The following is a 25,921-nucleotide window of genomic DNA, read 5'->3' on the forward strand; positions in this document are numbered from 1 at the left end:
CAGGCCTGTTCGGTGATCAAGCCATGATCCTCGCCGTGAACTCCAGGTACAAGAAGCTATAATGTTCTCGCATTTCACTGACTGAATATCTTTAAAACACAATAGAGAAAACTCACACTTGTGAAAAACAGAAAATTACTCCAAATCCTACCTTCCTAACTCAGCAGCTGTTATTTCTTTCTTTCTCATGTTCTTCCTCAATTCTTCTGTCTTGCGTGGATAAACAGACAGTCTAATTATTGTAGAAAAATAAGCAGATTGTAGAGGGGAGGAGCCAAGATGGCGGAACAGCATGGAAGTTTTTGTGTGTCTCACATCCATGAAATACACCCAGACCAACACTAAACCGTCCTGCACACCTAGAAAACGGATCTGAGGATTCACACAACAATCTGCACAACCTGAACCACAGAACTCAGCAGGTACACGGCGCGGAGAGGCGAACTGGGGGAGAGAGAAGCCACATAGGGGCAAGGAGCCACTTTTGTGTGCGGAGAGAGGATGGAGACAGGGGGGAGAATAGGGGAAAAGCACCCCTCCAAAAGCAGCTGGAGAGAAAGTGGAAAAGTGGAAAAGTGGAAACACCCACAGGGACTGAACTAAAAAGGGAGAAAGGAGAAAGGAGAGGGTTTAAATTCCCTTAAGAGTATAAACAGGGGGAGCAGAGGCTGAAACTCCGCAGCTCCATACCTGGCGGCGTTCGGGTGGGAAGGGCGAATCCCCAGGAGCAGAGTGGGGTCCGGGGGGCTTCGGGCCACACGGGAGAGGCAGTTTCCCTGCTGGGAGGACAGCTGGTAGAGGCGGCGTGGCCCCCGCACAGGCAAAGACCCCGGCGGACCTGGGACAGCGGCCACATTCGCTGGTGCTGGAACAAGGTCGCTGGGGGCGGAGCCTGGTGCCAGATGCGTGTCGTGATCTTCCATAATCCCTGAAACGCCACTGCTACACGATCGCGTGAACTTTCTCTGGGGCGGGCTGGCCCCCCGGCTGCAGTCTCGGGGTGTCAGCAGCAGCACAGTCCCGCGAACGCTCCCGGGTGCGGCCGGCACCCGGCCATCGCTCCGTGAGATCCTCCGCAGAGGGGCAGAAAGGGTCAGAGCTGCGGTCCCTCAGAAGTAAGGGGTCGGGAGACACAGCCGCATCTGAGATAAAACTCAGGGGGGAGGAGCTGTCTGGGGCTTGGTCACGGACAGTGTAAGAGCAGGGAGTGGGCAGAAGCCGAAGACAGAAGACGGGTGCGCGATTGCTGATCAGGGAGAACAGAGTTCCCATATTAGAGAGCGGGTAACCGGGTGACACCATTTTCACCGTCCCGCGCATGCGCGCGAGCTTACACACACCTGCAGCGCCACAACAACCCACCCCAGTAAGCTAGCTGCGCCATCTAGTGGACAACGGAGTCGTTACACTAAGCCCCGCCCAAAGGGCCAACCTCCCTCTTCAGGACACAAGTCTCTCTGCCTGCTTAGTTTATGGACTATAAAGCCCTTCATAGTTTCACTTCTAGGGGAAAACAAAGTAATTTCAGTCGTATTTCAGTCTGTTTGCTGGTCCATCTATTCAATTTTCTTTCTTTTTTTTTCTTTTTTCTCTTTTTCGTTTCTTTTCTTTTTCTTGAATACAGACAGAGAAAAAATTCATTTTTATTTTCAGTTTGTATTAAAAATATTTTTTTAAAATTTTTTTCTCCTGTATTTTTTACTTTTGTGTAAGTTTTTATTTTTTATTTTTTTTTTTTTTAATTTTTTTATTTTTTTTTTTTTAACGTTTATTTTTGAGACAGAGACAGAGCATGAACGGGGGAGGGTCAGAGAGAGAGGGAGACACAGAATCTGAAACAGGCTCCAGGCTCTGAGCGGTCAGCACAGAGCCCGACGCGGGGCTCGAACTCACGGACTGTGAGATCGTGACCTGAGCCGAAGTCGGCTGCTCAACCGACTGAGCCACCCAGGCGCCCCTGTGTAAGTTTTTTTAAATTCTATTTTAGTTCCATTGTTTCATTTTTGTCTACTTCAGTGTATTCATTTTTTCAAATTTTCAAAAGATTTCCTTTTTTTTTCTTTCTCCTTTTTTCTCTAATCTATCAAGCCCCTTTCAACACACACACCAAAAAACACCCAGGATCTAGCATCATTTATTTGATTTTTGTGTGTGTGTTTGTTTTTAATTTTTTAATTTTAATATATTTTTAAAATTTTAATATATTTTTAATGTTAATTTTTTTTACCTCATTAATTCCTTTTCTCCCTTCAAAATGATGAAATTTGAAGGGAGAAAAGGGAGAAAATGAGTCACTGATTTCTCTTAATTCTTAAATTATGCTCCTTTGCCTTAATCTCCCTCTTTTATTCTGCTTCATTATTCTCCATAAGTTTGTCTATATCGCTGATTCTCTGTCCTGCCTCATCCATCCTTGCCACCGCAGCATCCATTTGAGATTTCAGCTCAGTTATAGCATTTTTTAATTTCATCCTGACTAGCTTTTACTTCTTTTCTCCCATCAAATTCCTTTTTCTCCCTTCAAAATGGTGAAATGAAGGAATTCACCACAAAAGAAAGAGCAGGAAGAAATGACAGCCAGGGACTTAACTAACACTTGCTTGTATAAGCAAGATGTCTGAATCAGAATTTAGAATCATGATAATAAGAATACTAGCTGAAGTTGAAAATAGATTAGAATCCCCTTCTGCAGAGATAAAAGAAGTAAAATCTAGTCAGGATGAAATTAAAAAATGCTATAATTGAGCTCAAATCTCACATGGATGCCGTGGTGGCAAGGATGGATGAGGCAGGACAGAGAATCAGCGATTTAGACAAACTTATGGAGAATAATGAAGCAGAAAAAAAGAGGGAGATTAAGGCAAAGGAGCACAATTTAAGAATTAAGAGAAATCAGTGACTCATTAAAAAGGAAGAACATCAGAATAGAGGTCCCAAAAGAGAAAGAGAGAGAAATAGGGGCAGAAGGGTTATGTGAGCAAGTCATAGCAGAAAACTTTCCTAACCTGGGGAAAGACACAGACATCAAAATCCAGGAAGCACAGAGAACTCCCATTAGATTCAACAAAAACCGACCATCAACAAGGCATATCATAGTCAAATTCACAAAATACTCAGGCAAGGAGAGAATCATGAAAGCAGCAAGGGGAAAAAAATCCTTAACCCACCAGGGAAGACAGATCAGGTTTGCAGCAGACCTATCCACAGAAACTTGGCAGGCCAGAAAGGAGTGGCAGGATATATTCAATGTGCTGAATCAGAAAAATATGTAGCCAAGAATTCTTTACCCAGCAGGCTGTCATTCAAAATAGAAGGAGAGATAAAGAGTTTCCCAGACAAACAAAAATTAAAGGAGTTTATGACCACTAAACCAGGCTTGCAAGAAATTTTAAGGGGGACTCTCTGAGGGGAGAAAAGAGGAAAAATAAATGAATAAATAAATAAATAAATAAATACTAAAAGCAACAAAGACTAGAAAGGACCAGAGAACACCACCAGAAACTCCGCCTCTACAAGCAACATAATGGCAATAAATTCATATCTTTCAGTACTCACTCTAAACATCAACGGACTAAATGTTCCAATCAAAAGACATAGGGTAACAGAATGGATAAGAAAACAAAATCCATCTATATGCTGTTTACAAGAGACCCACTTTAGACCTAAAGACACCTTCAGATTGAAAGTAAGGGAATGGAGAACCATCTATCATGCTAATGGTCACCAAAAGAAAGCTGGAGTAGCCATACTTACATCAGACAATCTAGACTTTAAAATAAAGACTGTATCAAGAGATGCAGAAGGGCATTATATCATAATCAAGGGGTCTATCCACCAAGAAGACCTAACAATTGTAAATATTTATGCGCCAAATGTGAGAGCACCCAAATATATAAATCAATTAATCACAAACATAAAGAAACTCATTGATAGTAATACCATAATAGTAGAGGACTTCAACACCCCACTCACAGCAATGGACAGTTCATCTAATAAAAAAATTAACAAGGAAGCAATGGCTTTGAATGACACACTGGACCAGATGGACTTAACAGATATATTCAGAGCATTTCATCCTAAAGCAGCAGAATATACATTCTTCTCCAGTGCACATGGAACATTCTCCAGAATAGACCACATACTTGGACACAAATCAGCCCTCAACAAGTACAAAAAGATCGAGATCATACCATGCATATTTTCAGACAACAACGGTATGAAACTTAAAATCAACCACAAGAAACAATTTGGAAAGGTAACAAATACTTGGAGAGTAAATACCATCCTACTAAAGAATGAATGGGCTAACCAAGAAGTTAAAGAGGAAATTAAAAATTTCATAAAGCCAATGAAAATGATAACACCACAATCCAAAATCTCTGGGATGCAGGAAAGGCTGTCATAAGAGGAAAGTATATAGCAATCCAGGCCTTCCTAAAGAAGGAAGAAAGACCTCAGATACACAACCTAACCTTACATCTTAAGGAGCTGGAAAAAGAACAGCAAATAAAACCCAAAACCAGCAGAAGACATGAAACAATAAAGATTAGAATAGAAATTAATGCTATTGAAACCAAAAAAGAAGAAGAAAAAAAAAAAAAACAGTAGAACAGATCAATGAAACCAGAAGCTGGTTCCTTGAAAGAATTAACAAAATTGATAAACCACTAGCCAGTTTGATCAAAAAGAAAAAGGAAAGGACCCATATAAATAAAATCAAGAATGAAAGAGGAGAGATCACAACCAACACAGAAGAAATAAAAACAATAAGAGAACATTATGAGCAATTATATGACAATAAAATGGGCAATCTGGAAGAAATGGAAAAATTCCTAGACACATATAAACTATCAAAACTCAAACAGGAAGAAATGGAAAATTTGAACAGACCCATAACCAGTAAAGAAATCGAATTAGTAATCAAAAATCTCCCAAAAAACAACAGTCCAGGGCCAGATGGCTTTCCAGGGGAATCCTATCAAACACATAGGGAAGAGTTAACACCTACTCTCTTGAAGATGTTCCAAAAAATAGAAATGGAAAGAAAACTTCTAAACTCTTTCTACGAAGCTAGTATTACCTTGATCCCAAAACCAGCCAGAGACCCCACTAAAAGGAGAACTATAGACCAATTTCTCTGATGAACATGGATGCAAAAATCCTCAACAAGATATTAGCTAACCAGATCCAACAATACATTAAAAAATTTATTCACCATGACCAAGTGGGATTTATACCTGGGATGCAGGGCTGATTCAATATCTGCAAAACAATCAATGTGATTCATCACATCAATAAAAGAAAGGACAAGAACCCTCTCAACAGATGCAGAGAAAGCATTTGGGAAAATACAGCATCCTTTATTGATAAAAACCCTCCAGAAAGTAGGGATAGAAGGATCATACCTCAAGATCATAAAAGCCATATATGAAAGACCCAATGCTAATATCATCCTCAATGGGGAAAAACTGAAAGCTTTCCCCCTAAGGTCAGGAACAAGACAGGGATGTCCACTCTCGCCACTGTTATTCAACAGAGTATTGGAAGTCTTAGCCTCTGCAATCAGACAACACAAAGAAATAAAAGGCATCCAAATTGTCCAGAAGGAGGTCAAACTTTCACTTTTGGCAAATGACATGATACTCTATATGGAAAACCCAAAAGATTCCACCAAAAAACTTCTAGAACTGATTCATGAGTTCAGCAAAGTTGCAGGATATAAAATCAATGCACAGAAATCGATTGCATTCTTATACACCAACAATGAAGTGACAAAAAGAGAAATGAAGGAATCGATCCCATTTATAATTGCACCAAAAACTGTAAAATACCTAGTAATAAATCTAACCAAAGAGGTGAAAAATCTATACACTGAAAACTATAGAAAGCTTATGAAAGAAATCGAAGAAGACACACACACACACACACACACACACACACAAACAAAAACAAAAAAAAAATGGAAAAAGATTCCATGCTCCTGGATAGGAAGAACAAATATTGTTAAAATGTCGATACTACCCAAAGCAATCTACATATTCAATACAATCCCTATCAAAATAACACCAGCATTCTTCACAGCGCTAGAACAAATAATCCTAAAATTTGTAGGGAACCAGAAAAGACCCCGAATGGCCAAAGCAATCTTGAAAAAGAAAACCAAGGCAGGAGGCATCACAATCCCGGACTTCAAGCTAAACTACAAAGTTGTAATCATCAAGACAGTATGGTACTGTCACAAACGCAGACACTCAGATCAATGGAACACAATAGAGAACCCAGAAATGGACCCACAAATGTGTGGCCAACTAATCTTTGACAAAGCAGGAAAGAATATCCAAAGGAATAAAGACAGTCTCTTCAGCAAGTGGTGCTGGGAAAACTGGACAGTGACATGCAGAGAAATGAAACTGGACCACTTTCTTACACCCTACACAAAAATACACTCAAAATGGATGAAAGGCCTAAATGTAAGACAGGAAGCCATCAAAATCCTCAAGGAGAAAGCAGGCAAAAACCTCTTTGATCTTGGCCACAACAACTTCTTATCAACACGTCTCTGGAGACAAGGGAAACAAAAGCAAAAATTAACTATTAGGACCTCATCAAAATAAAAAGCTTCTGCACAGTGAAGGAAACAATCAGAAAAACTAAAAGATAACTGACAGAATGGGAGAAGATATTTGGAAACGATATATCAGATAAAGGGTTAGTATCCAAAATCGATAAAGAACTTATCAAACTCAACACCCCCCACAAAACAAATAACTCAGTGAAGAAATGGGCAAAAGGCATGAATAGACATTTCTCCAAAGAAGACATCCAGATGGCTAACCGACACATGAAAAGATGCTCAACTTCACTCACCATCAGGGAAATACAAATCAAAATCATAATGAGGTACCACCTCACGAACCTGTCAGAATGGCTAACATTAACAACTCAGGCCACAACAGCTGTTGGCGAGGATGCAGAGAAAGAGGATCTCTTTGGCACTGCTGGTGGGAATGCAAGCTGGTGCAGCCACTCTGGAAAACAGTATGGAGGTTCCTCAAAAAATTAGGGGCACCTGGGTGGCTCAGTCAGTTGAGCAACCGACTTCGGCTCAGGTCGTGATCTCACGGTTTGTGAGTTCGAGCCCCGCGTTGGGCTCTGTGCTGACAGTTCAGAACCTGGAGCCTGCCGGATTCTGTGTCTCCGTCTCTCTCTGCCCCTCCCCTGCTCATGCTCTGTCTCTCTCTCTCTGTCAAAAGTAAATAAACATTAAAAAAAAAAGTTTAAAAAAAATTAAAAATAGAACTACCCTACAACCAAGCAATTGCACTAAGTATTTATCCAAGGGATACAGGTATGCTGCTTCGAAGGGACACATGCACCCCCATGTTTATAGCAGCACTATCAACAATAGCCAAAGTATGGCAAGAGCCCAAATGTCAATCAATAGATGAATGGATAAAGAAGATGTGGCATGCATATATATATATATATATATATATATATATATATATATATATACACACACACACACACACACACAATGGAGTATTACTCAGCAATCAAAAAGAATGAAATCTTGCCATTTGCAACTATGTGAATGGAACTGGAGGGTATTATGCTAAATGAAATTAGTCAGAGAAAGACAAAAATCATATGATTCACTCATATGAGAACTTTAAGATACAAAACAGATGAACATAAGGAAAGGGAAGCAAAAATAATATAAAAACAGCGAGGGGAGCAAAACATAAGATACTTAAATATGGAGAACAAACAGAGGGTTGCTGGAGGGCTTGTGGGAGGGGGATGGGCTAAATGGGTAAGGGGCATTAAGGAATTTACTCCTGAAATCATTGTTGCACTATATGCTAATTTGGATGTAAATTAAAAAAAATAAAATTAAAAAAAAATTTTTAATAAGATTGTACAATTCAATTTTCTGTAATATTTTTCCTTTTGGCACTATGTCTTAAGTTTATTTTTTCTGCCTAATCACATTTTCATTTTAATGGCACTAGAATATTCCCAAATTTTGAAATTTTCTAAATTACATTTTATTTTACCAATATTATGATAATCATCTTTGTATATAAAAGATCGTATCTTCTCTGTTTTTTTTTAAATAGCCTTCTGAGGGTGAGGTTACTGATTTAGATGATAGGTAACTACAAAAATGCCCTTTGGCTGGGGACCCTAATTAGTTGACAATCCCAGCTGCTGTCTATGTGGATTCATCAGCACATTTGTCCAGGCAACATGGTGGGCGAGTCAATTCTGATGAGTGTTTTTGAATTGAGGAAACCCATCCACCTTGCTGAAGCCTTTTTGGAACTTGCTGTAGTCTCAGCTACTTTCTACCCAAACGTACGTTCCTTCCTTCCTTCCTTCCTTCCTTCCTTCCTTCCTTCCTTCCTTCCTTCCTTCCTTCCTTCTCTCTCTTAGAAATCTCAGGCATCTCTAATCCTGTTTTGGTGTCTGCTTCCCCTGGACCCAAACTAACACAGATGGGATGAAAAGTTTCTTAGAGCTTTTCATAAGGAGTCAGTCTGCTGTCCAGAAAAACCTCACTAATAATGGCTCTTCAAAGCCTAGCCACAAGAAGATACAGATATATAAATACATTTTTATACTTTTCTGATTTAATAGGTTCAAAAGTATACCTCATTATTATTTTAATTTGTATTCCTTTCAAAAAAGCAAGACTCAATATTTTCTGTATGTTTATATATTTATAAATTTTCTCATGTGAGAATTTTCTCATTATCTTTGTCACTTCATTAGGGTTTTAGTGGTGGTATATATTTAGTAAGCTTCTCATGGTATTTTTATGGTTTTAAAATTTTTTATTCTTTTTTATCTTGTTAGAATTGATTTTATAGTCATAGCTGTATTTTTGTTCATGTTTTATGTGATATCTGGTATAAAATTAATTCTCCATTGCACTTTAATATTATGTTCACTTTCTCCTAGTTTTCTGTGATTCGATTTTTGTTACCCTCCAGTCTATAATAGATATTTTTATGTATGAACTACTTTAAAATATCTTTCCAATTCCATAATACAGGCCGGAAGTCAACAAACTATGGTCTATGAACTAAATCCTGCTGTTTTCCGCAGCCTCCTGGTTTTGTACATTCTGAGAGAAAAGAATGTCTTTTACGTTTTTAAATAGTTGGAGGGGGTTTAAAAGAGGAAGACTATCTCATAACATGTAAATGCTATATGAAATTCAAATTTCAGGGTCCATAGAGGAAGTTTTGTTGAACACAGCTACGTTTATATATTCACGTATTGTCTATGACTCCTTTTACATCACAATGACAAAACTAAGTAGACATAGACAATTTGGCCAGCAAAGCCTAACATACTTCTTATCTGGGCAGTTACAGACAATGTTGGCTGACCCCAGTACAGATAACACTTATTTAAAATGCCTCATTTCCGGAAGGAAAAAAAAAAAAAGAGGTCAGAGTGGGAGAGAGCCAAAGCATAAGAGACTCTTAAAAACCGAGAACAAACTGAGGGTTGATGGGGGGTGGGAGGGAGGGAAGGGTGGGTGATGGGCATTGAGGAGGGCACCTGTTGGGATGAGCACTGGGTGTTGTATGGAAACCAATTTGACAATAAATTTCATATATTGGAAAAAAAAAGACTAAGAGACAGAAAACACACATTCAATGTGCTTATTAGCATCATGAAAAAATCTTGGAATTTATATATGACTATACTACCAATAAGTCTATGGGCTAAGTGGGTAAATATATCTGATTTTTATATTTTCTTTTTTCCCTACAATAAACTTGATATGTGATTTCATAAATAAATAAATAAATAAATAAATAAATAAATAAATAAATAAATAAAATAAAATGCCTCATTTCCAAAGGCTTATTTAACTCTGTTTTTTTTTTTTTTAATTCATCTGTGTAATGGGTTTAAGGGTTCTAAGCTGTTCTTGAGCATCTTGATGGCAGTGGTGATATATGAGGCTCCATGTGTGATAAAACTGTATAGAACTAAATACACACACACATATGCACACGAGCACAAATAAAACTGGGGAAATCTGAACAAGATTGGTGGATTGAATCAATATCAGTATTCTAATGGTGATATACTATAGTCTTTGGAGAATGTTACCGTTTGGGAAAACTGAGGTGAGTGTGTTAGATGTTTCTCTGCATTATTTCCTTCATTTATTTATTTTTTTATTTTTCATATTTGAGAGAGAGACAGACTGAGGCAGAGCACGAGCAAGGGAGGGGCAGAGAGATGGACACAGAATCTGAAGCAGGCTCCAGGCTCTGAGCTGCCAGCACAGAGCCCGACACAGGGCTCGAACTCACAAACTGTGAGATCATGACCTGAGCTGAAGTCGGACGCCCAACCGACTGAGCCACCCAGGTGCCCCTCTCTGTATTATTTCTTACAACAGTATGTGAATCTACAAATATCTCAATAAAATTTTTAATTAAAAAAAGTGTTCTAAAAGCGCGTTCTGACCCAACATGAAATACTATCACAATAAATTAGTCCCACATTTGGCCTGGTAAGGGCAATGGAGTATTTATCTAGATATTTTCTATTCCCATGTTAGGGTGTTCTCTAGAATATACATTCTCTTCCATTGTTCAGAATTTTGTTGTAGTCCCACCACTAAAGTGTTTTGATTTAGGGCTGTTTTGTAATAGATTTTATTATCTGATCAAGCTGGATTTTCCTTATTTTATTGATCATTTCCAGCATGGTAACCTAAGATAAATTTTTATCTTTCTAAGTGAAAGGTAAACATATTTTGTCAACTTCTGGTGAAAATGTCCTGAAATTTTAATTGCATTTTCAGAGTTTGTAAAACGATTTGAGATTAAGTGACATTTATAAATGATCTTCCTCTTTGTAAATCTATATTTCTAATTATTCAAGTTCTGTTTTATGTTCTTTCTTAAAAGTTGATTGTATCTTTGGGGTGCCTGGGTGGCTCAGTCAGTTAAGCATCCGACTTCGGCTCAGGTCAGATTTCACGGTTTGTGGGTTCAAGCCCCACGTTGAGCTCTGTGCTGACAGCTCAGAGCCTGGGGCCTCCTTCAGATTCTGTGTCTCCCCCTCTCTCTTCCCCCTTCCCCCCCCCCCCCCCGGCTCACGCTCTGTCTCTGTCTCTCTCTCTCTCAAAAATAAATTAACATTAAAATTTTTTTTAAGTTTGAGGTATTTTTGACATAGATTCTGCACATTACTAGACTAGCTTCTTAGTTATACTATATTTCAGGGTTTACCCCCATTTTGTTTGAACAGCAATTTCTGATATACTGGGATGCATATGGGATTTTTAGGGGGGTATATTTATCCTGTGTTTGATTGAGCTCACTGAACTACTTTTATTAGACCATGTCTTATTCGAAATACAGCAAACTCTGACATAATATTTTAAATTGGAAATTGAACCCTTATGTTGTTCCTGTTTTTAATAAAAACTCTTACACTACTTCTCAATTAGCAAAATGGTGGATCTTGGTTTAAATAAAACCTTTCGAGAAATTATTTTACAGATCTTTTTCCTTAGAATATGATGTTGATATTTATTCCTTTTCCAAGATTGACTAAAGCATGATTTTTTTTATTTAATCTATTAATAGGCATGTGCTAATCAATAGTTTTTAAGACATTGGGCCACCCTTACCTTCCAATGATAAACCATAATTGGTAGCATTTCAAAATTATTTTATCGTTTCGAAAAAACTCTTATTCTAAAAACTTTAATTTTATACTCATAAATGAAATTGGTTAATTTTTTATTATTTTAATTCCAGTGTAGTTAACATTCAGTGTTTATTAGTTTCAGGCATACAATATAGTAAGTGATTCACCAGTTCCATATTTTATTAGTCAGTGCTCAGCAAGATAAGTATAATGTTAATCTCCTTCACCTATTTCATCCATTCCCCTGAACTCCCTCCCTTCTGGTAACCATCTGCTACCAGACTCCAGTTAAGAGTCTGTTTATTCATTTGCCTCTTTTTTTTCCCCCTTTGTACATTTGTGTTTTTTTTCCTAAATCCACATATGAGCGAAATCATATGACATTTGTCTTTCTCTGACCAGCTTATTTTGCTCAGCATTATATTCGCTAGATCAATTTATGTTGTTGCAAATGATAAGATTTCATTCTTTTCATGACTGAATAATATTCTAGTGTGTGTGTGTGTGTGTGTGTGTGTGTGTGTGTGTGTGTGCGTGCGCTTCTCTATCCATTTATCTATGGATGGACATTTAGGCTGCTCCCATAATTTGGCTATTGTAAACAGTGCTGCTACAAACATAGGGGTGCATATATCCTTTTAAATTAGTGTTTTCATATTCTTTGGGTAAATACCCAGTAGCACAATTACTGGATTGTAGGGTAGTTCTATTGTTCATGTTCTGAAAGACCTCCATATTTTCTTCCACAATGGCTGTACCATTTTACATTCCCACCAACAACTCAAGAGGGTTCCTTTTTCTCCACATCTTTGCCCAAACCTGTTGTTTCTTGTATTGTTGACTCTAGCCATTCTGACAGGTGGGAAGTGATATTTCATTGTGGTTTTGATTTTAATTTCCCTGATGATGAGTGATGAGGAGCATCTTTTCATGTGTCTGTTGGCTGGATGGCCTCTGGGGAGAAATGTCTATTCATGTCTTCTGCCCATTTTTAAATTGGATTATTTGTTTTTTGGGTGTTGAATTTCATGAATTCTTTATATATCTTGGATACTAAACCTATATTGAACATGTCATTTGCAAATATATTCTCTCAATCAGTAGGTTGTCTTTTAGTTTTGTTTGTTGTTTCCTTTTCTGTGCAGAAGCTTTTTATTTTGATGTAGTCCCAATAGTCTATTTTTGCTTTTGTTTCCTTGCCTCAAGAGACCTATCTGCAAATATGTTATGGCCAAAGTCAGAAATTAGTGCCTGTGTTCTCTTGCAGGATTTTTATGGTTTCAGGTCTCACACTTATATACTTAATCCACCTTGACTTTATTATTGTGTATTGTGTATGAAAGCGAGCAGTTTCATTCTTTTGCATGTAGCCAGTTTTTCCAATACCATTTTAGGAGAGACTGCCTTTTTCCCACTCGATATTCTTTCCTGCTTTCTTGAAGATTAATTGACCATGTAATTGTGTGTTTATTTCTGGGGTTTCTATTCTGTCCTATTGATCTATATCTCTATTTTTGTGCCAGTACCGTAATATTTTGATTACTACTGCCTTGTAATATAAGTTGAAGCCCAACATTGTGATCCCTCCAGCTTTGTTTTTCTCTTTCAAGATTGCTTTGGCCATTTGGGGTCTTTTGTGCTTCCGTACAAATTTTAAGATTCTTTGTTCTAGTTCTGTGAAAAATGCTGGTGGTATTTTGATAGGGATTGCATTAAATCTGTAGATTCCTTTGGGTAGTGTAGACATTTTACCAACACTTGTTCTTCCAATCCATGAACATGGAATGTCTTTCCATTTCTTTGTGTCGTCTTCAATTTCTTTCATCAGTGTTCTATAGTTTTCAGAGTACAGGTCTTTCACCTCTTTGGTTAGGTTTATTCCTAGGTATCTTATTATTTTTGGTGCAATTGTAAGTGGGATTGTTAATTTCTCTTGCTGCTGCTTCATTATAGGTGTGTAGAAATGCAAAGATTTCTGGGTATTTATTTTGTATCCTCTGACTTCACTGAATTCATGGATCAGTTGTAGCAGTTTTTTGGTAGAGTTTTTAGGTTTTCTCTATATAGTATCATGTCATCTGCAAGTAGTGAAAAGTTCACTTCTTCCTCATCATTTTGGATGCCTTTTATTTCTTTCTGTTGTCTGGTTGCTGTGGGTAGGACTTACTCCCAGTACTGTGTTGAATAAAAGTGGTGAGAATGGACTTCTTCCTGAACTTAAAGGAAAACCTCTCAGTTTTTCTGCCATTAAAGATGTTAGCTGCGGGTTTTTAATACATGGCCTTTATTATGTGGAGATATGTTCCCTCTAGATGTACTTTGTTGAGGGTTTTTATCATGAATTGATGTTATACTTTGTCAGATGCTTTTTCTGCATCTATTAAAACAATCTATATAGTTTTTATCCTGTCTCTGATTGACGTGATGTATCATGTTAATTGCTTTGCAGATATTGAACAGCACTTTGCATTTAGGGAATAAATCCTACTTGATTGTGATAAATGATATTTTTAATGTATTGTTGGATTCCATTTGCTAGTATTTTGTCGAGGATTTTGGATTTATGTTCACCAGAGATATTGGCCTGTAGTTCTCTTTTTTTGTGTGTGTGGTATCTTTATCTGGTTTTGTATCAGGATAATGCTGGCCTCATAGAATGAATTTGGAAGTTTGCCTTCCTCTTCTATTTTTTTTTTTTTTTTTTGTTAAGTTTGAGAAGAATCGTTATTAACTCTTCTTTAAATGTTTGGTAGAATATACCTGTGAAGCCATCTGGTCCTGAGCTTTTGTTTGTTGGGAGTCTGTTCAGAGTCTGATCATCCATAAACCATAAAGAAGTCAAATTAATCTTCCCAAGATTTGAAAATGATCTAATATATTCTAAGAGCTTCCATTTCAAACAGTGGGTATTAGATATTTCAATTTTCCTGTCCAGTAGAGAAAAGATATTCCGAGTCCAGCACAAAATTTCCTGCCTTACCATCAATATCACCATCTTTTCAAAAAATAAGAAAACATTTTCACCTCCCAAAAAATCAGGAAGGACTGTTATCCACATCACGTATATCAAAGGAATAACAATTATGTCATAATTGGCCTTTCTAACTGCTGATGGGCATGTTTCTTTTGCCAATAACTGGAGGGATGCAACCCCATAGTATCAGAAATATTAAATGTGAGAAACGTTGTATGGTGGTTTAGAGAAAATGTGGCAGTAATACATTTCAACTAAAGCTCAGCATGGCTTTGTGGGCTTGCCTGGAAATGTAACCACTCTTTACATTATTATGTCTATGGAGAAATATATTCTGGTTTCTAAATAACTGATTACAGATGATTTTTTACAAAGAAATTCATTCCTTTATATTTACAGTGCCATTGTCATTTTTATGGGAATATTTAAAAGTCCACGTGTTATATAAAGCCAGGAGCTGGGTCTCATTTTCTAGCACGTTCTCTCTGACCCAAGGACGAGCCACCAAAGTTAGGTTGCATTTGTTATCTTCTCTGTTGAATAATTGTACCTTTTTTCTCATTAGCTTTGTAGATCCCTCACTGCAATTTGAATCCCAACTGAAGATAATAGAGTCATCCTTTAAAAAGGTATTTTCTATTCCAAGTCTTGAGAAAGTGAGGCAAATGGGGAACAGTGAAGATGACAAAGAGGACATAGAGGTAAGTCTCCGCTTCAGTTATGAAGAGGCACTGTTATGCGCCACAGCAATCCTGACAAATGCCCTTGCACCAAATGCCCTTTGCTACCTCCTTCACTCTTTTGAGATATAATAAACAGTCTATTCCAGTGCCTCTGGACTCCTTGTGAATTCCACAATCCTTGGGATTTAATGGATCGTATAGGAGTTATGAGAACAAATGAGTGAAGAGAGTTTAGGTTAATTGTTTTAGCAAGGACAGAGTTTATGGGCCAAGGCTGCAAAGAAGAAAAGAGGAGCAAAGAAAGGTGGAGAGAGGAAGAGCCCTACAGTAAGGTCAACAACACCTCTGGTCTCCATTTCCTCAGCACAGCTACACAGTGCACCTGCCTTGTAAGATGGGGGAGCGGTTCACGGCACATTGTACTGAGTGAGGTCCCATCTCTATAGCTACCTCGTTCCTTTCTTGCCTTTAGTGTATGGGGATAACTCAGGACCCCGGGACACAAAACTATACACGTGGAGTACAATTATATCTAATTTTATCTGGCCGACTGTTTGTGCAATATTTTTGTTTTTCAGAATTTGTATCAAAATATTTTAAACATGTATGAAGACACTCTTCTCATCTTAGTGTCTAAAGACCTCTACAAACTGCAAATCTTAAAGGTAAAGGGAAAGCAAGCACTTTGTTCTCTGGTCTGAAATCTAAAAGAGCTCACTGTATTTCACTAATCATTTCCCTTTTGTCATATTTGCATCTTCTTCAAGTATTTGGTGGCTGATTTTTTTTCCCTCCGAAAGTGTAAAATATGCCCCAAATGAAATCACTTCCCTTTATTTGGATTACAGAGACACACGTTTAAGAATGCAATTTGGGGAGAATGGCATCACCAGACACTTAAGACAAATGTTATGTGGCAATGTAAAAGTGAATCCAATATGGGTTAACAGAGAGGAGAGGGTGACTGGCCTAAATCACCTTCAGGTCCGTGCGACATTAAATCATACTTCGATAGTGTCTATATGATTGCTTGTTCCCCCACAGCCCTGGGACTGGAGAATCCCATGAGCATCCCATCCTCATGGACACCATGATAACTAACAGAGGAAGGTGTAACAGCTGCGCCAAACCCCACTTACATCAAGACTTCATTGTTTTTAACATCTCAGTCAGAGACAGGAGACTGCTCAGGATATCTGACGACCTTTAGCTGTGCATTTCTAGCAAGACGGCATCAGGGGAACCTGTCTGAAAATACTGGGGAACCAGAGTGACTTATTCTACCAGGAGCATTATGAGTCTGTGCAAACTATAAAATACGTTCAAGTCAAGAAGCAGAATTGGTATTTATGAAGACAAGAAGGAATGTGAGGAAAAATAAAATCTACTGAGTTCCTTTGTGCCTAGTTTAAGCCAAATATTTCCTGTGTACTTTAAAAATTTCACCTCACAGCCCTTCAAAGTAGCTGTGATTATTCCATTCTTACAACTATTTCCCCATGCATGCTCTTTCAACCAATAAACCATTGTTTATTGAGCATTTGTTCTACGTCAGGCACTAAGCTGAGTACTTCATATACGGGTTATTTCATTTAATCCTTACAATAAACCTATGAGGAAGTTACCATCATCCCTCCCGCCCCCATTATGCAGATAAGGAAATGGAAGCAGAGAGAGGAGGAGTAGTATGTACAATGCTCATGAATGGGGGAGCTACTCGAACTTGGTAACCTGGTACTTAACCATGTTGCTCTTAGACCTTCCATGTCTAGAAACTCTCTTGATCCTCAGAAAGCTGAAAGCCCACACGTAGAAAAGGCAGAGACTGACCTCCAGGGATTTAGACTCTTCTGCCCTGGGAAATGGACTTCAGACCAGTTTTATACAATAGGAGCCAGTGAAAGGAGGACATTTAGCATAAATTCCATAGACTCCAGCAGAGTGCCTTAAGAAATCTGTTGATGGTAGCTGGCATGTGAGGCATAGGCAGTCTTCTTCCCTTCCCAAGCTTGTAAATATGTCCCTGCATCTGGAGATTTAGAACAAATAGAAGTTACAGCAAGATGGAGTTGAATCAAAATTAGCAAGAACCTTCTAACCGAGCTGCCTCCAGGAATATTTTCTGCACCCATGAGCCAGAAAATAACTGAGTGTTGAATCTGCAGAGGAAATTCTGGAGTAAAATGACATTTCAGGATCAGATGACATTTCAAGTCTCTTTTAAAATAGAAAGTCAGATCCTGTGATTAAAGAGAGAGGATAGTACTTTGAAAGAAAAAGAGGAGAAGCAGCGGATAATCCCATCACAGCCTCATGTTAAGCTCTTTATGATGACTGACAAAGCGACCGTTAGATTGCACATTAGTAAAGACTCGTTGGATAGAATTAAGTAACATACAACCCATGCTGGAGGGGAGGTGGGTGGGGGGGATGGGCTAAATGGGTGATGGGCATTAAGGAAGACACTTACTGGGATGAGCCCAGGGTGGTACAGGTAAGTGGTGAATTACTAAATTCGACTCCTGAAACCAATGCTACACTATATGTTAACTAACTGGAATTTAAATTAAAAATATCAGAGTAAATAGAAAACAAATAGATTAGTAACATGCTACCCAGGTGTAGTTGCTACAATAGATGAAGTGTGCTAGATAGCTTGTAGCATACAACTAGCCGGTTGTCCGTCTTTTTGAGAGCAATGTAGGTTAGATGTGACATAATCAGGAGCCCCCCGGGGACCCTTGACATGGTGGAGACGGAGACTAAAAGGAGGGGACTTGTAGAAATGGAAACACCACGCTCTAGGATGATTCTTGTGTTTTCCACAGGACATGGCCATGTGGATGAATGAAGACAGTTCATACCTGCAGGAGAGAGCCATAGTGGTCATCAGCAGGGTGCTGAGCTTTGCCTCCAGGAAAGTCAGGGGATACGTAAGTGACAGTGCAGTTACGCCACCCGCTCCTGAAGGCCGAGTTTCTGTAGTGCTGCCTTCCAAGTCTTGAGGCTGGAGAGTTCTAAATGCCTGCTTGGTATGAGCATGCGGGCAGGTTGGGATACTGAGAAAAGAGTCAATATCCTGCGTGATTTTACATGGCTCTGCAACTCGATTTTTTCACCGAACGATATGTCTCTCAGATATTTTCATGGCAATGTATGTAAGTGTATCTCATTCTTTCAGCCAAAGCATATATCCCCGTAGTTTTGATGTATTGTAATTTAACTATAGATGGAAATTCGGGTATATTTGGTTTTTTTTTTTCTACTTCAAACTATATACAAATGGTTATCTTTTTTCAAGTGTTTGTTCACTTAGAAATGCTTAGAAAGATAATAGATCAAAGAGTATGGATAGGTTACAGTTTTAGCATTACAAAATTATCCTCCAGTTTGTATTCCTGTGGATATTAGAGTAATCATTTGCCCACACCTTCACCAACACTGGGATGTTATTGGACTTTCTAACGGTTGCCTTTCAGCTGGAGAGCAAACAGGCATCTCATCATTGCCAGTATGTACTGGGGTTTTCTGTATTTTTTTTTTAATTTTTTTTTTAACTTTTATTTATTTTGGAGACAGAGAGTGAATGGGGGAGGGTCAGAGAGAGAGGGAGACACAGAATCGGAAGCAGGCTCCAGGCTCTGAGCTGTCAGCACAGAGCCCGACGCGGGGCTCGAACTCACGGACCGAGAGATCATGACCTGAGCCGAAGTCGGACGCTTAACCGACCAAGCCACCCAGGCGCCCCTTCTGTATTTTTAATAACATCATTCCTTGCCTTCTAAAAATCCTTGCCGTCTATGAACATTTCTCTCCCTTTTGGATACCGTGTATCCAGTCTCTGTTTTGCAACTCATTCTTAACTGTGATTTTAAAACATAAGTCTTCTAATTGCTCATCTGATTGTTTGAATCATTCAGGAGTTCAGAATAAAGGGGGCCAGAAACATACATTCGTGATGACACCTTCACGTACCCATTTTCTACCTCTTATACAGAGAGCTTCTAGACATATTGAGACAAAAAGCCTAGATACACTTTACAATATATCTGAATTTTTACTGTTTTGTTTAAAATCAGCTTTGGAAGGTAACATAATCTACTTACAGGAGGAAATGCAGTCCAGGATGTTCTTTGCATCAGCTAATTCTCTATTTCAAAAGAGAGAGGGAGTGATTTGCTTCAATCTTCTGGTTTCCTGGCCAGGGAAGGCAGCCTTCTATTTCTAAAATGGCTTGGTTGTCCGTTCATATGTCTGAAAGGCTAGTCATTCAAAATTTTGCAGCAAGGCTTGAGATTAAGTGCAGATCGCAACTCCAGCCTGTTTTCTGAACAGTTTCTAAATGTTTCATGCACTCAGCAAGTCTTTGATGGCGACTGTCTGACCGAGATCTATTCATGAGCGGCTGTCTGCTTTTGCATTTGTATTCAGTATACATATACTTGTTCATTTATATTCTAGTGAGTTCCACTCAGGTAGCAGGTATGACATTTTGCAGTTTTGTCATCTTCTATCACCTCTTCTCAATTTTGATTATGTTCATGAAGTTCATTCTCCCCTACACACATCTCATCCCTCAACTGTTAAAAAAATAAATCTGTAAATTCACATGTGCGCAGAAGCCTGTCATAAATTGGGTGTCCCTACTTACAACTGAGATTTGAGAAGTCAAATAGGGTAACGGATTACTTTGTTCTGCAATGTTCACTAAGGACCAGCAGGTGGAAGCACACCAGCATTTTCCAGAACATAGAAGCAAAGCTAGCATCAACCAGTTCGTCATAGTCAAGCAGGCATAAAACTTTATTAGGTTAACTTTCTCTTTATGATAATGTCCTCTAAACATGGTTAAGTCAGTGAAATTAATGGGGGAGAGAGGACAAATATATGAAATAAAACAGATGAATGCATTATTAAATTAAAAACTAGGCTTCCCCCAGGCCTTGTCTCTGTATCTGTATGTCTGACACATTGTAGATAATCAGTGAAGATCTGCTTTGCCCTTCTCTAATTATATGTAACTACCTATTCTGTGCTCACGTGCTGTCCGTTCACTGGAAAGACTTTTTTTTTCCATAAATTACTGTATCCTGGGGTGCCTGGATGGCTCAGGTGGTTAAGCGTCTGACTTCGGCTCAGGTCATGATCTCATGTTTCATGAGTTTGAGTCCCGCTTCAGGCTCTGCACTTGATAGTGCTGAGCCTGGAGCCTGCTTCACATTCTGTGTCTCTCTCCCTGCCCCTCCCCGACTTGTGGGCGCTCGCTCTCTCTCTCTCAAAACTAAATAAATAAACATAAAAAAATAAATTACCCTATTCTACACCTTCCAGAATCTCAGTGGCCCTTGTATTATTAAATAATCCAAACTACCATTTATATTCTATCAAAAATACTCTTTCATGCAGTAATTCTCCTTATATGACCTATGTGCCTATCAAGGTGAAGAACTTCCACACTCAGAGAGTATTTGTCCCTTCAATTAAACTATTCAGTTTTCAAACAGGCAAAGAAACGTGAGCTAATCGTGTCATCTTATATCATTAACAGAAAGACTTTTCCTGGGTTTGTTCTTTTGGCACAGTCTTTCAGCATTTGAGAGATGGGTGGGGCAGCGCACCAGTGGTCCTGCCAATCTTTCTCTTGCTTCAACAGTGTTTGGATGGAACAGATTCAGGGGCGCCCCTTCTATCAGCCTCCGACCACTCTCCAAACTTTTTTCCAGTTGCAACCTTTGGAGCCATCTTCTTGGCCACCCTCTGCCTCCAGGACCAGCCGATACCCTATTTTGAGCTTAACTCCTTATTACCGATCAACCACGAGCACCCAGATTCGTCAGAATTATTCCACAGAGGTGGAGGCTGCTGTCAACTGCCTCGTCAACAGACATCTGTGGGCCTCTTACACCTACCTCTCTCTGGGCTTCTATTTTGGCCATGAGGATGTGGCTCTAAAGGCATAAGCCACTTCTTTCAAGAATTGGCTGAGGAGAAGTGGGAGGGCACTGAGCGTCTCTTGAAGATGCAAAACCAGTGTGGCAGCCATGCCCTCTTCTAGAACATGCAGAAGTCATATCAAGATGAGTGGGAGTAAAACCCTGGATTCCATGGAAGCCGCCCTGGTTCTGGAGAAGAGCCTGAACCAGCCCCTTTTGGGTCTGCATGCCCTGGGTTGTGCCCATGCAGACCCCCATCTCTGTGACTTGCTAGAGAATCATTTCCTCGATGAAGCGGTAAAAGTCATCAAGAAGATGGGCGACCACCTGACAAACCTCCATAGGCTGGCTGACCCCTAGGCTGGGCTGAACGAGTATCTTAAAAAGCCTCACCCCCAAGCATAAGTAAGAGCTTCTGGAGCCCAGCAGCCTTTTTGAGGGGCCCTCTGGCATCCCCCTGGTGGGAGGGCTTGTGCCTGAGCCTCTTCCTGCAGCCACTAGGCAGCTTTTTAACCACCCTGCAGCCCTCTCCCAAGCTATGGGCCAAATGTAAACGATAAAGCTTTTAGCAGCAATAATAATAATAATGATAATAATAATTAGATAAGTGGGAATCCCCCCCACCAAAAGAAGACAGGTGGGATTTAGGGAGGAAGATGGGGGTGGAGTAGGAGGACCCTAGGCTTGCCTTGGCCTAGGCTTGCCTTGTCCAACACATACAAGTAGGTGACTATCAAATCATCTTAAGTACCCTAGAAATCAACCTGAAGACTGGCAGAATAAACTCCACAACTAAAAGTAGAGAAGAGTCCAGAAGAGCCCAAATCAAAGATGGTAGGAAGTGTGGACACACCATTTGGGAAAGAAACAAATCATGAATTCTGTGGTAGGGAGGGAGATGTGGTCGAAGAGAAGGGTAAGAGACAGACTAGCACAGTGGGTAGCACACGGGGAAGATGAATCCCCATGGCAATTGGCTTGGAAAGTGAGAGGAGCCAAATTTCATGAGTTCTTGCAATCACTGGGGCTTAAAGCCTGGAGCTTTAAAGGTCAGCAGACTTGGCTCTAGAAGAGCTTAGAGGACATTGTGCTGCTCTTAGAGGGAAAGCAAACAGGCAGCCTATGGACATACAGCATGGAAACAGTGATATGAAAAGCACTTGGGGCACACAGTGAGGAGGTTATTTGCTCTTCTCTGAGTGTGCCCCGGAAAGGCAACATTCATGCAGAAACCCCCCTCCATGAACAAAGGAACTGGCAGATGTCGTTTCCTCCTCCTTCCCCTCAGCATTAACACAGACCCATGTGCAGCAACCAGGACAGCGCAATCACTACCTAATTTGCTTACATGAAGCCCCGCCCCCGCCGCCATGCTCCAGCAGAATCACCCTTCCCAATCATGCTTGCTTGGTCCCAGCCCAGCAGGTGCCCTTTCCGAGAAAACTGGCTGGCCCAAACCCCTGCCCACGTTGAGTCTCCTGTCCCAAGAGTTTTGCAGGGCTTCAGTTCTGGTAGAGGTGGCAATGGGTATCATCTCACAAGCGGACCAGAGCACAGCTAGTTAAAACTTGTCACATTCGAGCCAAGGATCAAACATTTCCCACAATAGGCAGAGAGACAGACAATTGAGCTGCAGGATAAAGTGGCCAGGACACAACAGCAGAGCACATACAGCACACATTGAAGATACTCCCTGAAGTGACAAGCCCTGGGGAATAAGGGAGCTTACATTATAGGGCACTAAGGACCTCTTCTTCATAAGGCCATTACTTTCAAGAACAGGAGACATAGCTGACTGTTCTGACACAGAGAAGCAGGCACAGAGACTTAGACAAAATGAGAAGACAGAGGAATTTGTCCCAAGTGAAAGAACAGGACAAGGTTACAGGCAGATCTAAGTAAAAGATATATAAATAACATGCTTGATAGAAAATTTAAAGTAGTGATCATAAAGATACTTGCTGGACTTGAAGAGAGAGTGGAAGGCATCAGTGAGACCATTAACACATGATAAAGAATTACATAGCATAGATAGAGGGCTGAATAAATAAAATCAGAGACATGCTTGAGGGAATGAATAGCAGACTGGAAGAAGCAGAGTAATGAATCAATGACCTGGAAGACAGAGTAATGGAAAGCAATCACACTGAAAAAAAGAAAAAAAGAATTATGCAAAACAAGAACAGACTTAGAGAACTCAGTGACTCCATCAAACATAATAACATTCATATTGTAGGGGTCCCAGTAGAAGAAAAGAGAGAAAAAAGTGGGGAGAAAATTTATTTGAAGAAATAATAGCTGAAAACTTCCCTAATTTGGGGAGAAGGAAACAGACATCCAGATCCAGGGAGCACAGAGATTCCCCGACAAAATCAACAAAAGCAGATCCACACCAAGATATATCAAAATTAAAATGGCAAAATACAGTGATAAAGAAAAAAATGTTTTAAATAGCAAGAGAAAAAGCATCAGTCAGTTACAAGGGAAAACCCATGAGGCCAGAAGGAGATTTTTCAACAGAAACTTGGCAGGCCGGAGTTCATGATATATTCAAAGTGCTGCATGAGAAAAATCTGAAGCCAAGAAAACTCTGTCCAGCAAGGCTATCATTCAAAATCGAAGGAGAGATAAACAGTTTCCCCAACAAACAAAAACTAAAAGAGTTCATGACCACTAAACCAGCCCTGCAAGAAATACTAAAGGGGACTCTGTGAGTGGAAAGCAAAAACCAAAACTGACAATACGAAGGTAGGAAACACAAAAGCAGTAAAAAGAACTATTTCTGTAAAAAAAAAAAAAAATCAGTCAAGTAAGTCACAAAATAAAAAGATGCAAAATATGACAACATATGACTAAAACGTGGGGAGGAGAGGAGAAAAGAATGGGTTCAAACTTAAGTGACCATCAACTTAATATAGACTGTGACATGCAGAAGAGGTTATATACAAACTAATGGCAACCATATATCAAAAACCACTGATAAACATGCAAAGAATAAAGAGAAAGAATTCCAAATATATCACTAAAGAAAATGAGCCAACTACAAAAGAAAGACAAGAAAGGATCAGAGAAAATACATATCTATCAATAATTACTTTGAATGGAAATAGGCTAAGTGCTCTAATCAAAAGACATAGGATGACAAACTGAACTAAAGACAAGAGACTCATTTCAGTCCTAAAGACACGTGCAGATTGAAAGCAAAGGGATGGAAAAACTTTTATCATGCAAATGGATGTCAAAAGAAAGAGTATCAAAACTTAGATCACACAAACTAGACTTTAAAACAGACTGTAATAAGAGACAAAGAAAGGCACTATAAAATAATAAAAGGGACAATTCAACAAGATGGTACAACAATTATAAATATTTATGCACCCAACATGAGACCACTCAAATACATAAAACAATAACAAACATAAAGGAATTAGTTGAAAGTGATACAATAACAATAAAAGACTTTCACACCCCCACTTAAATTAATGGAGAGATCATCCAAATAGAAAATCAATAAGAACACAGTAGTTTTGAATGACACACTTGACTATATGGATGTAACATATATTCAGAGCACTCCATCCTAGAAGTGCAGAATACACTTTCTTTTCAAGTACACATGGAATATTCTCCAGAATAGATCACCTATGAGGCCAGGAAAAAAGTCTCAACAAATGCAAAAAAGATGATCTTTTCTGACCATCACACGTGAAACTAGAAATCAACTACAAGAAAATTCTAGAAAGACCGCAAACATACGGAAGTTCAATAACATGCAGCTAAACAATGAATGGGTCAACCAGGAAATACAAGAGGAAATAAAAAATTACACGGAAACAAATAAAAATGAAAACACAGTGGTTCAAAACCTTTGAGATACAGCAAAAGCAGTTTTAAGAAGGAAATTTAGGGGCGCCTGGGTGGCTCAGTCGGTTGAGCGGCCGACTTCGGCTCAGGTCATGATTTCGCGGTCCATGAGTTCGAGCCCCGCGTCGGGCTCTGTGCTGACAGCTCAGAGCCTGGAGCCTGTTTCAGATTCTGTGTCTCCCTCTCTCTGACCCTCCCCCGTTCATGCTCTGTCTCTCTCTGTCTCAAAAATAAATAAAAACGTTAAAAAAAATTAAAAAAAAAAGAAGGAAATTTATAGAAATACATACCTACCTCAAATATACAACCTAACCTTACACCTAAATGAGCTAGAAAAAGGAACAAGAAACAAAACCTAAGACCAGCAGAAGGAAGAAATAATAAAGATTAGAGCAGGAATAAATGAATATAGAATAATAAGTAATAAAATGTAGAAACTAAAACACACACACTGTAGAATAAATCAATGAAGCCAGGAGCAGGTTCTTTGAAAAGGTCAATAGAATTGATAGGCCTCTAGCCAGGCTTATCATGAAAAAAAGTAAAAAGACTGAAATAAATAAAATCACAAATGAGAGAGAACTAACAACCAACACCACAGAAAAACAAACAATTATAGTAGAATATTATTAAAAACTATATGCCAACAAATTGGACAACCTAGAAGAAATGAATAAATTCCTAGAAATATATAAACTGCCAAAACTGAAACAGGAAGAAATAGATACTTTGAACAGATCAATAGCCAGCAAAGAAATGAAATCAGTAATCAA

The 25,921-nt window shown here is 39.1% G+C and overlaps 1 protein-coding gene across 1 annotated transcript in view; it reads left to right on the plus strand.

The window, feature by feature from the left end:
• The window catches only part of MROH9 (maestro heat like repeat family member 9), an 88,952-nt gene that overhangs the window by 16,036 nt on the left and 46,995 nt on the right, over positions 1-25,921 (plus strand). Inside the window, exons 4-7 of the mRNA XM_060643486.3 lie at positions 1-46; positions 15,234-15,369; positions 15,930-16,016; positions 18,180-18,284. The exon at positions 1-46 is cut by the window's left edge and continues 34 nt beyond it. Coding sequence (XP_060499469.1) covers positions 1-46; positions 15,234-15,369; positions 15,930-16,016; positions 18,180-18,284 — 374 coding nt within the window. The remainder of the gene's footprint in view (positions 47-15,233; positions 15,370-15,929; positions 16,017-18,179; positions 18,285-25,921) is intronic.

This window comes from Panthera onca, chromosome F1 (assembly GCF_046562875.1).
Source record: "Panthera onca isolate mPanOnc1 chromosome F1, mPanOnc1 haplotype 2, whole genome shotgun sequence".
Lineage (NCBI taxonomy): Eukaryota > Metazoa > Chordata > Mammalia > Carnivora > Felidae > Panthera > Panthera onca.